This window comes from Ursus arctos, unplaced genomic scaffold (genome assembly GCF_023065955.2).
Source record: "Ursus arctos isolate Adak ecotype North America unplaced genomic scaffold, UrsArc2.0 scaffold_4, whole genome shotgun sequence".
Taxonomy (NCBI): domain Eukaryota; kingdom Metazoa; phylum Chordata; class Mammalia; order Carnivora; family Ursidae; genus Ursus; species Ursus arctos.
In genome coordinates this window covers 6409892-6423414 of record NW_026623056.1, presented here as the reverse complement: position 1 = coordinate 6423414, position 13523 = coordinate 6409892, and the positions used below count along the sequence as shown (strand labels likewise).

Genomic DNA, 13523 nt, shown 5'->3' with positions numbered 1-13523 from the left:
CATTGGCCTGTGTGATTGTGCTGCGATCTTGCAGGACCTCAACCAGCAGAAGCTGGGCTGCAGCTGCCCCCTTCGGTGGCACTGGAAGCTTCAAGCACTCTGCCACCTGCCCGGCCTCCCAAGGCATTGGAATTTGCAACTTTGGGGATGTGGTTCAACTTTTTAAAAAGTAACAACAACAACAACAGCAATCCTATTCATGGCAGAAAAACCCTACTTAAGTCAGAAAGAATTAAAACATTTATTGGGCATAAATATATTACATATACACTACAGATACAGTTAGGTATTACATATAGCATAGTATTTGCAAAATCTATACATTAAAATTGATATGGCAGTTTTAATACAACGTATATGAAATAGTCTAAAATTTACAATACAGGAAAACATGATTATTTTTTTTTCCTCCTAAAGTTGAAAAGCTTGGAATGTATGTCCAACAGTGAGGTAAAACATTTTGTCTCTCAATTTAAAGAACTGTGCAAGGATAACATTCAAACACATTCAATTAGGGCACTTTTCAATTTTGACAGGAATACTGAATTACTGTAGCCAACAAAACACAGTTAGAAAATGCCAACATTTCAAGTTGATAAGAACAAGGCAGATAATATGAAAAAAAATCTTTTAAAAAAGAAGTTTTCGAGACCATTTGTTTGAGGACAAAGGGCAGTTTGCTTCACGTGACTGGAGTTTCTCGTGCCAGGGATGAGTCTGACATACAGAGCATCGCAAGCCAGCCACTCACTCATTCCGACGTATTGCAAAAGGGCAAAGAAATAAGGTGAATCTCACCCTTTTATTGTTCGTGTGTAACAGTAACATCCACATAGCTATGTTATCAATGTCACATATGCAGATCTGCGATAGAAAACAGTGCAGATGGAGTAATAATTTTTTGACCGAAGGATGATAATGAAAACCAGATCACGGAGAACAATAAAATAAAGTGCAGTCAGCTGGTCTTGACACACTGCGGCTTTCTGGTAAGGTTCAACAGGCTGAAAATCTCAAAAAGACAAAGTACTCATCGCAATCTTGGCCTAACGTATTATTTCATTTAAAACATTTCAACCGATTCCGAGAATTTCTTTATAGCAGCAGTTCTGAAGTGTTTCCAAAAAGGGACTCTTCCCCCCCGCGACCAGGGATTTTGTACTCCGCTGACTTCATTGCTTAAAGAACGCCTTTCCCCTCCAAAAACCAGCTGCCCGGGATGGCCTCAGAAAATGCAGACGCGGTGTTACCGCGGGTCAAACACACAAGGAGAGGGCCGAGTTTTGGAAGGCCAGAACTTTGGCAAAAATAGATTACCTTGATGCCACCACTTTGCAAGGCTAATTAAACTAATTATTATAGTCAATAACAAAATACAAAACTCTCTAGTACTTACTACATCAATATAGGCACACAGAATAATTCATTGATCTTAGCGCTTTCTTTCAAGAGATGATTATGGTTTTTTTGGGTACATGTAAACGTTTCAATCACTGATAATGGATTTTTTTTTTTTTTTGGCATTTAATGCACTAGATGCTCTTATCTTTTAAAAACACAAGAAAATGTCAGAAGATTGGTAATACTACAGGTGTTGCCGAGGAATGAGACTGACCTAAAATTACAAAAGTATAAAACACACAAAAAAATAACATGCTACAAGGGAAAATTAGTACATAAGTACACTTAAAAATTTTTACAATAAATAAAGATTGCACTGTAATTGGCATTTAAAGTACTGTATGCAGAATATAGTATAAATAAACCAAAAACAAAATAATGTTGGTTTCCCCATGACTTTGGTATGGGAATATTTTAAGCTAGTACAGGATACTGCATCTTAAGACAACACAGACCAAGCACAAAATCGCTATGATCAAGAAAAACCAAGTAGCAAAAATATACAAAAACAGAAGCAGGGGGATACACTGTGTCTGTTGCACCCTTTTGGAATATATTTGCACCTCCAACTCTTAAACGTCCCTGAGGTACGCGAACATTATGGACTCATATAAATAATCCAATGACTTTGGGTTAAAACTGATTATCGCATGACTCGGAATAAACATGCAAGAGTAACACGTTGCACTCCGCTAGCACCTGTTGATGAAGGATCTCAAAGCACTTACAAACATTAGAGTCCCCATTTCATTTTATTTCATTTTATTTTTAATGCATGGGAAACTGAGGCACAGAGAGGTAAAGTGACGTGTTCAGGTCACGCAGCAAGTTAGTGACAGATCCAGGGAGAGAATCTAGGCTCCTTCACCCCCAAAACACCCTGTGCTTACCACCAAATATCATCCCCTCTCCACACATGGCCAGAAATAGGAACTACAAATTTAGATGACTCTCTTTCGGGTTTTACCAGTTTTTATCCGCTGTTAATGAATAGGATGTGCACCGAATTAAGGTACTGAAACTCAATCACTTCCTTGATACCTCAAAGAACAGCCTCACGGCAAATCGTCCAAAAACAATGAGCTGACGTGTAAGAAGACTGCTCACAATTAGTGTAAATCACGGACAATGGGCAGAGGCCCTAAACTGTCACCAGTTCTCGTCATATAACTCTGGTCAAACATAACAATATAATAACTCTAAGTGATTAGATTAGAAGTTATACACAAAGACAAACACGTTAAAGCAGCTTTGAAAACAGCTGAACAGGGAGACAACTAACTATTGCACAATGCCCTCTTAAAGTTACTGCTATGAATCGCTGGGGTGACCGCTACAATGCTCCGTAGTTTATAGGTGCATTTTGGTTACTTGATTTCTTAGACAGGCAGCTCATAGTGTTAAAATCATAAGAAATACAGATTATTAAAACGTTTCAGATTAAAGTACACATTTTGATTTAAATGAGCTAAACAGTTAAATAGGAGCGACCAACGGGTAGTTTAGGGCAGCCTCATCTGAGTGAACACATCTTCCGTACGTTGTTGCGCTTGTAGTTGTGTGGTAATACTCTGCCAACACTGACATCCTAGACCTGTAAGTACACACACTGTGATTCATGTTCACAGAGACAGATGATCAAGACAAAAGAAGTGACCGGTGAATATAAATTACTAAACCGTAACATGGGAAAAAAAAAAAAAATCAAAGGCTTGCAAAAGACATCAGTGAAAACAGAATAAAGGCAAATCTGAAAATTTAAAAGAAAACATAAGAAAGCTAGCTTTTGGTATCTGGTTTGCTTTTCTTTTTTTTTTTTCCTTTAAAAAAAAAAATCCAGTTTAATCTCTTCCTAGTTTTGCATTTCAAAAAGGTGCACCAAAACACTGATATTTTTTTTTCCTAGCTAAATCTGTAAAACAAGAGAAGTATATAAATCAAAGAACAGAAGGGCTTAAAAAGGGGAGGATCTGAATAAATGTGTGTATTAAAATGTGTAGCATTAATTAAATTCATACCTCTAGTTTTGTTGGGTTTGTTTACTTCATTAAGAAGTACTGTAATATAAAGGCAAATAAAATGGACAAAGTTGCAAAGCCAACCACAATGAGGGCTGCAAACTGTTCATCAGTAGGCATCATGCTCTTCATTTTGGGATCGTCTAAGCTCCCCGTGTCCCCTGTAAGCATGACCTCACTTCGTTGCAATACAAAAGCCGCAGAGGGGCTGAAAGCTCCGCTGAGCTCCTGGGAGGTGTCTAGGCAGCGGCGGCACACGCACACGCGGAACCGGTAGTCTGTGTTGGTCTGGAGGCCTGAGATTTGGAATGTTGCTTCTTCTCCCTTGTATACCTTCAAGGACAAACAAAAACGTCCTGGTCAATAAGTCTGTAACAACACAGTGGTCTCTAACTTAATAATCTGACAAGCCAGGTCCACCAGGCCCCTGGTGTTTACTCCAGAATACAAAAATTATATGGAGAGGCATTTCTCCTAATCTGTATTTCATTCAACAACAACCAAAGATAGGTATTCATTCCACCCCACCCTGAACAAACAGAAGACAAAATCCAGTGACTGGAATTGCAGCTGACCTGAGTAATACACATCTAATGAAATTTTAATAATTTAGACTACAAATTAGAAGATGACTAAATTCTTAGAAAGGGCTCCATGGTCTTGGTCCACAGAATGAGTCAGCATTTTTTTTAAGCCGAAACAATTAAAAACTGTTGTACAAACAGATGCAAAGCGTCGGCTGGATGATTTTGACAGTTGCACACCAGATTACACTACACCATTAAGACATCCTACTTCTACCCCTAAGAAGTACACACCATTCTGACTTCTTTCTGTCATTAGTTTGGCCTGTTTCTAGAAGTTCATGGAAACGGAATGCTCCTTCATGTCTGTTCTTGAGCCTACAAGGTTCACCCATGGTATGGATTCAGTAGTTGTTCCTTTCACTGCAGGGTAGTGTTCCATCATCGTCTTGTATCTCAGTGTATCCATTCTCTTTTTGATGGACATTGGTACTTTTTTCCAGTTTGGAGTTTTTATATAATAAGACTGCTATGAGCATTTTTGTATAAATCTTTGAGGACTTAAGTATTTATTTATTTCACGAGAAATAATTTTCCCAAGTGATCCTGTCACTTTGTACTCCTGCTAGTAAAGGATGAGAGTTCCGGTCGCTCCACATTCTCATCAACATTTGTTACTGTTGGCCATTTATATTTTAGCTAAATAATTCCCATCGTGGGTGCTAATGCTATCTCATCTGCATTTGCCTGATGCCTAAAGATGCTTGCTACCTTTTCATGTGCTTATTGGTCATTCATGTATCTTCTTTTGTGAAGAGTATTTTCAAGGCTTTTATTAATTTGTAGGAGCTCTTTATATAAATCTGGATAGTCCTTTGTCAGATATGTGTTGCAAATATTTTCTCCCAGTTTTATGGGAGATACTTGCCTAATTGTTTTTGTAAAAAAATTTTGATACAGTCCAATTTATCACAAATTAACATTTAAATTATTTAATGGTCGGTCTGGTCATACAGAGAGTACACACTTAAGACAATCTGTTTTTCTACTAAGGATCTGGGATATTTTCTTCCCCTCTGTTCATCTAATATAATCACCACAAGGCTTACTTTTACAGGAACTTGAAAGCTACCAGTTTACTTAGAGATTATCACCCTTTGAGTTGACTGAAGCTAAGGAGAGTTTTAGATGAAGAATGGGAAGGGAGGTCTCACAAGGTTCTTGTATCAAACTGACAGATTCAAACTTAGAGAATGATAATCGCATTAAAATTACATAAAAGTTCATGGCTTACATTGGCGTCAGTGAATAAAGACAGGAAAGAAGTACCTGGAACTTAACCAAGTCAGTAAGAGATTTGGCTGATGAATAGTTAAACAAGAAAGTAAAATGAACTGAATCCTTCCTGTATGAGTGGGTACTGAGTTAGCATCTATGAAGTGCTTAAAACAGGCCTGGCACATAGTAACTGCACAGTAAACTACTGAGAATTTTAAAACAACTCCAAAAATATTACTAAAACACAGCAATTAGAAGTGATAGGCATAAGCATTTTCAGCCTGGCAACGGGCTAACTTAGTAAAGCTGTCAACTTTGCCCATTAATACAAATCCCCTAGAAAATAAAAAGTATTTCCAATGATCTCCACTTTGTCTGAAACACTCGCCAGCCATAAATTCCAGTAAGAATTTATAAATGTGTTTTTAAAGCCTGCTGTATAAACTTCTACCAAAAAATAGGACGTTCCACCAGTGAACACAGGTGCACTGGCCATGAATTTAGTGTTGGGCAAAGACAGCAAAAGGATCTCACAGTTTAGAAGCGCCACCCTACTTCCAATGTTCACTTGATATTTAGCCTTTTTCTTAAGATTTTTCCTCCCATTCTCAAACTTCATAAGCAGACTTTGTCTTATTATACTTTTGTTTAGTGCCCAAGTGCCAGAAAACCAATTCTGCCCTTTTCTTATGCTGATCCAGAATCATCATTGCTTTTGCTATTTCTTTGTAAGATTTTTAAGCACGCTCCTCCTGGTGAGTTCCCCTATTTCTTTAAAGGCTGTAGAAAGAGCATTAGCAACTGGAGTCGTAGACAGAACTGGGCTGGAGCAACCAAGTATAAATGAATGAGCTGTAAGAAGACCCAGGCCACTCCCTTCTCACTGTTCCAATGATGAATTAGTTAAATGGACGGTTTAAGACGGGCTGTCATGGTGATTGCCCCAACCCACACACCGCCAGCTATTCGAGAGTTCCACCTACACTGCAATGGAACTGGCTCTTTATGAATTATTTCCCAACATGTGAGTGGTCTCAAGAAAACAGTGGTGTACATTTTTTTTTCTTTAAAGAGATCTTGTACCTGTGAATGTTCTTTGCTTTCTCAATCTAGATTTAATTTCTTAACTTCAAACACTGAAGTTGCTATTTTCTGAGAAAAGTCTTTTCTTGGAAACTGTTGGGACCATTCCTGAAGGGAATGACTTGCAACCCTGGGACCAGTATACCAGTTTGATAAAGAAGGTCCCTCCACACTTGCCATCTGAGCTTTGGTTTCTCATCTGCAACATCCCAGTAAATAATCCATTCTGATTCTGTGGCGATAAGTTACTACGGGGATGTTTACTGAGTTGGAGAGAAGCTGCCATCTAAGCCTTAGCTGCAAGATCTCCTGCTATACCTCTTTTATTGATTCTTAGAGGCCACATTTCTTGCAACATTTGTTTGCACTTATCAAAGGTTGAAAGACGGTAGCTGTTGGAGCTCTTCTCCTCCATGTAACCCTGGCGAACTGGGCCTGGTTAGACTGGGAGGCACTGGGCAGATCCTTCTCGAGTACAGGAACTGGAATCAGGATCCCAGGTTTAAGTCCTTGCTCTGTTACTTTCCAGGTTTGTGAACTTAGGCAACTAACAGCTCTGAGTCTTAGTTTTTCTCCTCTTTAACCTGGGGATAGGAGCCGTACCTAAGCTAACCCTAAGAGGGACTGAGGGTTAAATGAGAAACTGGAAGTAAAGAGTGCTTTGTGAGAGCAACATAATGAAGGTAAGTCAACTTTATCAAATTTAATCCTCCTGATTAGAGACAAAGACATTGAGGATCAGAGAGACTGTTAATTTCTTAAGGACTCATAGCAAATAAGGGCAGGGGTAGACCCCCAATGAGATCCCACTCTTAAGCACCCATGCTCACCACTGGAACCGCCCAGCCCTGGCTCTCCCATCCCCTTTGGTAGGCAGTGCTGCCACCACTTGTCCTCTGCTTCAGTCCTAGTCTAATGTCTACGGTCTGACATGAGGTCCAGTTCTGTTGGCCTGATTTTGTCTTCCCAGACAGCTCCACTATCTTTCTGGTGTTTCCGTTAAACACCTCTCAGATCACCCCATCTTGGTTTCCTCCTGTCTCAGAAGGAAAACACTGTCTTGCTCTTCTGAGGTATGGAAAGCAGTTCCCCCACTCCGTCTGTGCCAAGCAAAGGCTTGGGCAGCATATCTGTGATGTGGCCTCTTACTTTATGCCATCAAACAATGACCTCGTTGCCGAAAACCAGTTAATAACCTATCCCCACAGATGTTTTCGAGACTTTTGGCAAGTGGATATAAATGTTCACTTATATCTGTTTAAATGAATTCTGTGGTTTCCGGAATTTGCACAGCTAGAGCTTTTGAAGAAAGCTGGCCCAGAAGTATATTTAATTTCTTAGGAACCCAATTCATGGAATCTCGAAAAGAACCTTCATATTTTCATTGTGATGGCTCTGCTCAACTCTAATTCTCTGGAATGAAGATCTCTGAAACTGTATTTAGAGAGCAAAGAGGAATGCTACTTTCCTCATACCATTTGGCAAAAAGCTTAATGAGGGAAAAATGAATATTTAATTGAAGGGAACTTCCTTAATGATAAGCCCAATTAAAACTTAGGCTTCAATTTGTAAATGTTTTTCTTTTAGCCATTCTGGTTGTTTTAACTGGAACAGCTCCCCGCTTTTACAAGCATTGCCAACACAGAAATCTTTAAAAAAAAAAAAAAAACATGATACACATATTGACTGTGGGACTGTGTTCTATTAACGCCACAGCAACCAGCACCATGGATGGCCTGAATTCAGTGAATGTTCTCGACTTAGAACCCTCTACTCCAGAGTAGATATTCTTATTCCACAGTGCCTGAAGAGAGAGGATCATTATGAGAACCAGGTAAACACGAACATGAAGTATTGGAGCGTACACGCAAACCACAGAGCAACGGGAACGAGTTTTTAGCACAGGGCTGCAGCCATCCCTGTAAAGAAATCCAATCGTTAACAGTAAGTTGTTTCCAGTGTATTGACAGAAAATACAGAGTTTCTAATGTATTTTAGAAATGGTCAACAATGTCTTAAAGCCTTTTGGATTAATGCTGAACTAAGGAAAAATTAAAACAATCCCAATACCCCCTTTCCTGATGATTCTCGTTCCTGAGGTTTGAGCTAACGGATCTGTTCTGGGGGAAACAGTTACAGCCAGGGGATCACCAAACCACAGGCCCATCCTGTCTGCCGCACAGCTGCGCCCCCACTGGGGGGACTTTTCGTGGGACCGCGCAGCTCTCCACTTGAGGACGGCAGGCCGTGGGCCCTGTGTCCCTTTATTTTCATTCATTTTGACAGGGGCACCATTATGGGTTTTTCCTCCTGCCTCAACCCAATTTAAAAGGCATGGCTTCACTTAAGATTGTCTTTATTGAAGTAACCAATCATAATATCGCAAGACGTAGGGAAGCGATATTATTTTTATAAAGACTATTTCTGTTCTTGATTTGATGTACGATATATTTTAAAGTAATTCTGACATGTTTATTCCAAAGAGGAGGATTTAAAGTAATACCCAGATAACTAAAATGAAGAATCTGTCCCTTGATTCGGAACAACATGCTGTGGAGCTGGGATCCTCTACCCCAGTGTCTTCTGGGGAGGACTACCGGGGGCCGCCTCTGGGCCAGTGCCTGCTGCCCCTCTTGGGAACTGCAAAGGCAGACGGAACTGCACAGCGTTGTCGTTTCCACGGCATGTTCTCACTACTGGAGGGGCGGAAGCTCACGGTGACCCCGAGTTAGAGGACGAGTATCCCTCCTTGTACAACAAAGCGGCCGAGGCTCAGTGAGGTGAATTCGTTCTTCTAGTCTCACATGACTGTGGGATACCCTCCAGTGCAAGACGGAACCCACCAACCTGCAAGCCTCCTTTGTCGAGGGCGCAGTGTGGGGCAGGCCTTGCGGTTCCTGAGCTGAGGAGGGCAGGTAAGGGGCTGTTCCTGAACTGTTTCTTGAAGGTCTGCTGTTTTCACCCTAACCCGTCTATAAGCTCTGGGCGTACTAACCATGCTCTTCTGTTATATGCCGGGTGTCCCTCATAGGACAGAGGACCTAACAGTTTCTCAATACACCAGGGTCCTACACCTGGGCTCCAAGAAACTAAAGATATATTTGTCTCATGCATTTTAAATGGGTGTATGAACATTTTTCTGATGGCCTTCATCAGATACTTAAAGGAAGCTAAAAACCTAAGAAAATTAAGAATCTGTCAAATGATGGCTTTTAAATACCCCCATGCTGATCTGTTGTTTTGTTTTGGATATGACCCTTTATTCAGGCAAAAATTAAAACAAGCTGTGTTAGGGAATTAAACTGAAAGACATTAAAAAATAGGTAAGCTCTAAGACTTTCAGACAGTTGCGTTAAGAGAAGATCTCTCCTCATAGTTCATAATGGGATGTCATGAAGAATCAATTCAGGTCCCAATACTATAGTCTAAAATAGGATACAAAATGAAAATTCATTTATACAAAGATGCCATCAAATTAACTGTAAAGGTCCACAAATTTCAGATGCTTTAAAGGTTTCCTTAATACAACAAATCTGAGCATTAAGAATATTAATGACTTGCCACAAATCTTGTCCCCTAACAGGTAACAATTTGTTAGTTTGTTGCTCTTTTCTCATCTTCAGTGTTGTTTAAGTATTTTTTGTAAGAATTATTGCAGTCTAGGGGCGCCTGGGTGGCACAGCGGTTAAGTGTCTGCCTTCGGCTCAGGGCGTGATCCCGGCGTTCTGGGATCGAGCCCCACATCAGGCTCCTCTGCTATGAGCCTGCTTCTTCCTCTCCCACTCCCCCTGCTTGTGTTCCCTCTCTCGCTGGCTGTCTCTGTCGAATAAATAAATAAAATCTTTAAACAAAAAAAGAATTACTGCAGTCTGAACAGGATATGAATATGAATCATCTTGCTTTACATTCTGTAGGTATCAAACTGTCTACGTTATACCTTGCGCAAAAAAATCAGTCACCTACATATACATACAATTTTCAGTCTAGAATGCTTCGTAATTAATACTTTCTGAAAAGAAGTTTTAAGCTGCTTGGAAAACATGTTTATTAATGGCAGAAAGCCAAATCAATGCATGTATGGATTCTATACAGTAACATTTTAGGTGAGGCTTTACTACTTTGAGAGATTGTTTTATAATTAAGGCCAGCTGCTCACCTCATATTGTCATAGTTGAACAACAGAAAGCTAATAAGCTAGAACCAAGGCAAAATTAAAGTCCACGTTTCAAGCAAAACATCAGGGAAAGCCTCCGTGCTTGCCATATTTGCCTGTAAACCTCGGTCTGGGAAGCAGAAAGACCCTTTCTATTAGAGGTAATCTTTTTTCACCTAAGTTAAAACACTTCTAAATCCACCCCACGCTGAAGCTTACTCTGCTCACCACCACAGTTTAAGGAACCTGTTCCTTGGAAACTGCCTCTTTCATGCATGCAAGAAACATTTACGGAGTGCCTAAGTACGTGCCAGTGCTGAGCAAATAAAAATGAGGCCCACAAGCCCATATGCGAGCGGATCCTGTCTGATCAGCGCTGGGACGGGGTACACACAGCCCTCGAAGTCCCGGAGCTCGGCCGTGCTGTACGCTCAGCACTAGTTACCTCGCACTCCCCTGTGTTTGCTTCTACGTATCCTCTCTGGACCATAATGATTTCAACCGTTACTCTTGCAGCCGTAATATAAACAGGTTTCACTCCCTAGTTCATGTCCAGAACAAGTGAATGAAGTACTCGAAACATCAGGTGTAAGTTAATGCCTACTGAATAGGGGGAAGCAAAAAAACTCAGTACAAATTGTTCCGGACTCAACTGTGGCTCTTTATGTACACTACGTACCTTAATCAGTTCTTGGTAAATGTAGTGAACACATGGTTATGTGAAGAATGCTAATCCCGGTCTACTGAGCCTGCCCCGCGGTACTATGTTTTCATATATTTCCAACAAGAGACTCAGTTACAGCTACAGTAAGAAATTCCGAATATACCCATGTGATTAGGTGCCATACTAGGATTTGTATGTCCATGGGTCTACACATGTAACATTAAACAAAAAAACAGCAAAATCTAAAGCTATTAAGTAATCTCTACACCCAACATGGGGCTTGAAGTCACAACCCCGAGAACAAGAGTCACGTGCACGTCTGACTGAAGCAGCCAGGTGTCCCAAACAAATAGCTGATTAAAAACAGCCAACCTGCCGTTAAAATCTAAATTATTGAATGGATTTACCTGTGTTTTAGCAATGCTTGCAATATATAGATAATGATCAAATACTGCTTTTTCAATGTCAAACAGCAATCACTATCTTTTAAGAAGCAGAACATTTTTCTAAGAACAGGCAGGAAAGCATGGTATGTGGAATATAATGTTTTTAAAATAACAATGACAAACATGCAATGAATGTACTGTTGGGATATGAATCATTCTTAAGTGTTAAACGATATGCTGTGAAATTCTGTAACATTTTATCTTTTAACCATCATCACATTGCTATGGAACAGGACAATGCTGCTGGCGTTAAGATGAAGAAATCCGGTGGGAAAAACCCTCTGCTCCCTATCTGAGCTGAGACCCTGCAACCAATCCTATTTTTCTGGTAAGCTGAAACAAACACATGAAATTATTTACTCTGAAACGGTATACATCTACTAGAAAGAGATTGGAAAGTGAGACAACACAACAGTGTTTTTTTTGTTTTTAGTGCTTTGCTCTTAACGAGGAATGATGGAAACTGGACGATGACATCATCCGCTGATGTTAATCAATACTTGGTAGATGTCATAGTTAAAAATAGTTTTTTGCAAAATGTGGTTAAAGCAATTCATTCTTCTTGATCTGATTCTTCATATTAACAAAGTACATGAAATGTACCAAAATTTTCTTTGTTCTACACATTTGCAAGTATTCTTCGTTATTAAATAAGGAACATTAACCAGCACTTAACAAAAACTCTGAATCAAATTATTTTCTACCTGTTTTGTGTATCTGGAGCCTCTAGAGCTGAATAGAGAGGTCTTTACAAATCATGCTAATGTTTGAGAAGGTAGTTTCCAAGTTTGATATACACGCGGGCCTCCTTTAAAAGTTCTGGTAAGGAATGGGCTTCACCTTTCCTTAGAGTAATAGTATCATATCCTGATTTTATCCTGATAAAAATAATTATTAAGTTCCTGGAAACATAGGAGAAGGAAGGGAAGAATGAAGGGGGGGGTAAACAGAAGGGGGAATGAACCAGGAGAGACTGTGGACTCTGGGAAACAAACTGAGGGCTTCAGAGGGGAGCGGTGGGGGACTGGGATAGGCTGGTGATGGGTATTAAGGAGGGCACATATTGCATGGAGCACTGGGTGTTATACGCAAGTAATGAATCATGGAACATTGCATCAAAAACTGGGGATGTACTGTGTGGTGACTAATGTAACAAAATAAAAATTATAAAAAAAAAAGGTTCCTGGAAACGTAACAGAAACCAATGGGGCATCTTAATCTTCTGTAGCCAGTGACAGAATCTGTACTGCTGGAGGAATTAAGGATCAAACAGTGTCGTGAAGGGGCGCCTGACTGGCACAGCGGTTAAGCGTCTGCCTTCGGCTCAGGGCGTGATCCCGGCGTTCTGGGATCGAGCCCCACATCAGGCTCTTCCGCTAGGAGCCTGCTTCTTCCTCTCCCACTCCCCCTGCTTGTGTTCCCTCTCTCGCTGGCTGTCTCTATCTCTGTCAAATAAATAAATAAAATCTTTGGAAAAAAAAAAAAAGTGTTGTGAAAAATAATAAAACCAAATTCCTGCTCCGGCTCTATTCCAGTTACACTCTCTCTTGCACGGGTTCATCATGTGATCTGTAAAGCCTTGCTGACTCAAATTATGGTTCACAGACCAGCATCGCCTGGGAGCTTGAGCCCTCACCCCACACCTTCCGCATTTGAACAGATCCCCTGGGGATTCCCCTGCACATTAAAGGGGGACAGTGACCTGGAGCTGCTCAATCACAGGCCTCAAGAGCTGATAAGCCATGTTCCTTCTTCTGTTGTAACTCCTGTGGAAAAGGCAGAAGGGAGTGGGGGAACGAGGTGGCTCAGCCAGTTAAGCTTCAGACTCTAGAGCTCAGCTCAGGTCTTTCTGGGGGAGGGGGGCAGAGGGAGAGAGAGAATCCCAAACAGGCTCCATGCCTAGCATGGAGCCGATCCATGACCCTGAGATCATGACCTGAGCTGAAATCCAAGAGT

The 13523-nt window shown here is 40.6% G+C and overlaps 1 protein-coding gene across 2 annotated transcripts in view; it reads right to left on the bottom strand.

Annotated features, from left to right (window-relative positions):
* Positions 1-222: 222 nt before the first annotated feature.
* FNDC3B (fibronectin type III domain containing 3B) overlaps positions 223-13523 on the bottom strand; it is a 341829-nt gene continuing 328528 nt past the window's right edge. For both annotated transcript variants that reach the window (XM_026498541.4, XM_026498552.4), the window contains exon 26: positions 223-3752. In XM_026498541.4, the coding sequence (XP_026354326.2) occupies positions 3441-3752 (312 nt within the window). In that variant the 3' untranslated portion in view covers positions 223-3440. The remainder of the gene's footprint in view (positions 3753-13523) is intronic.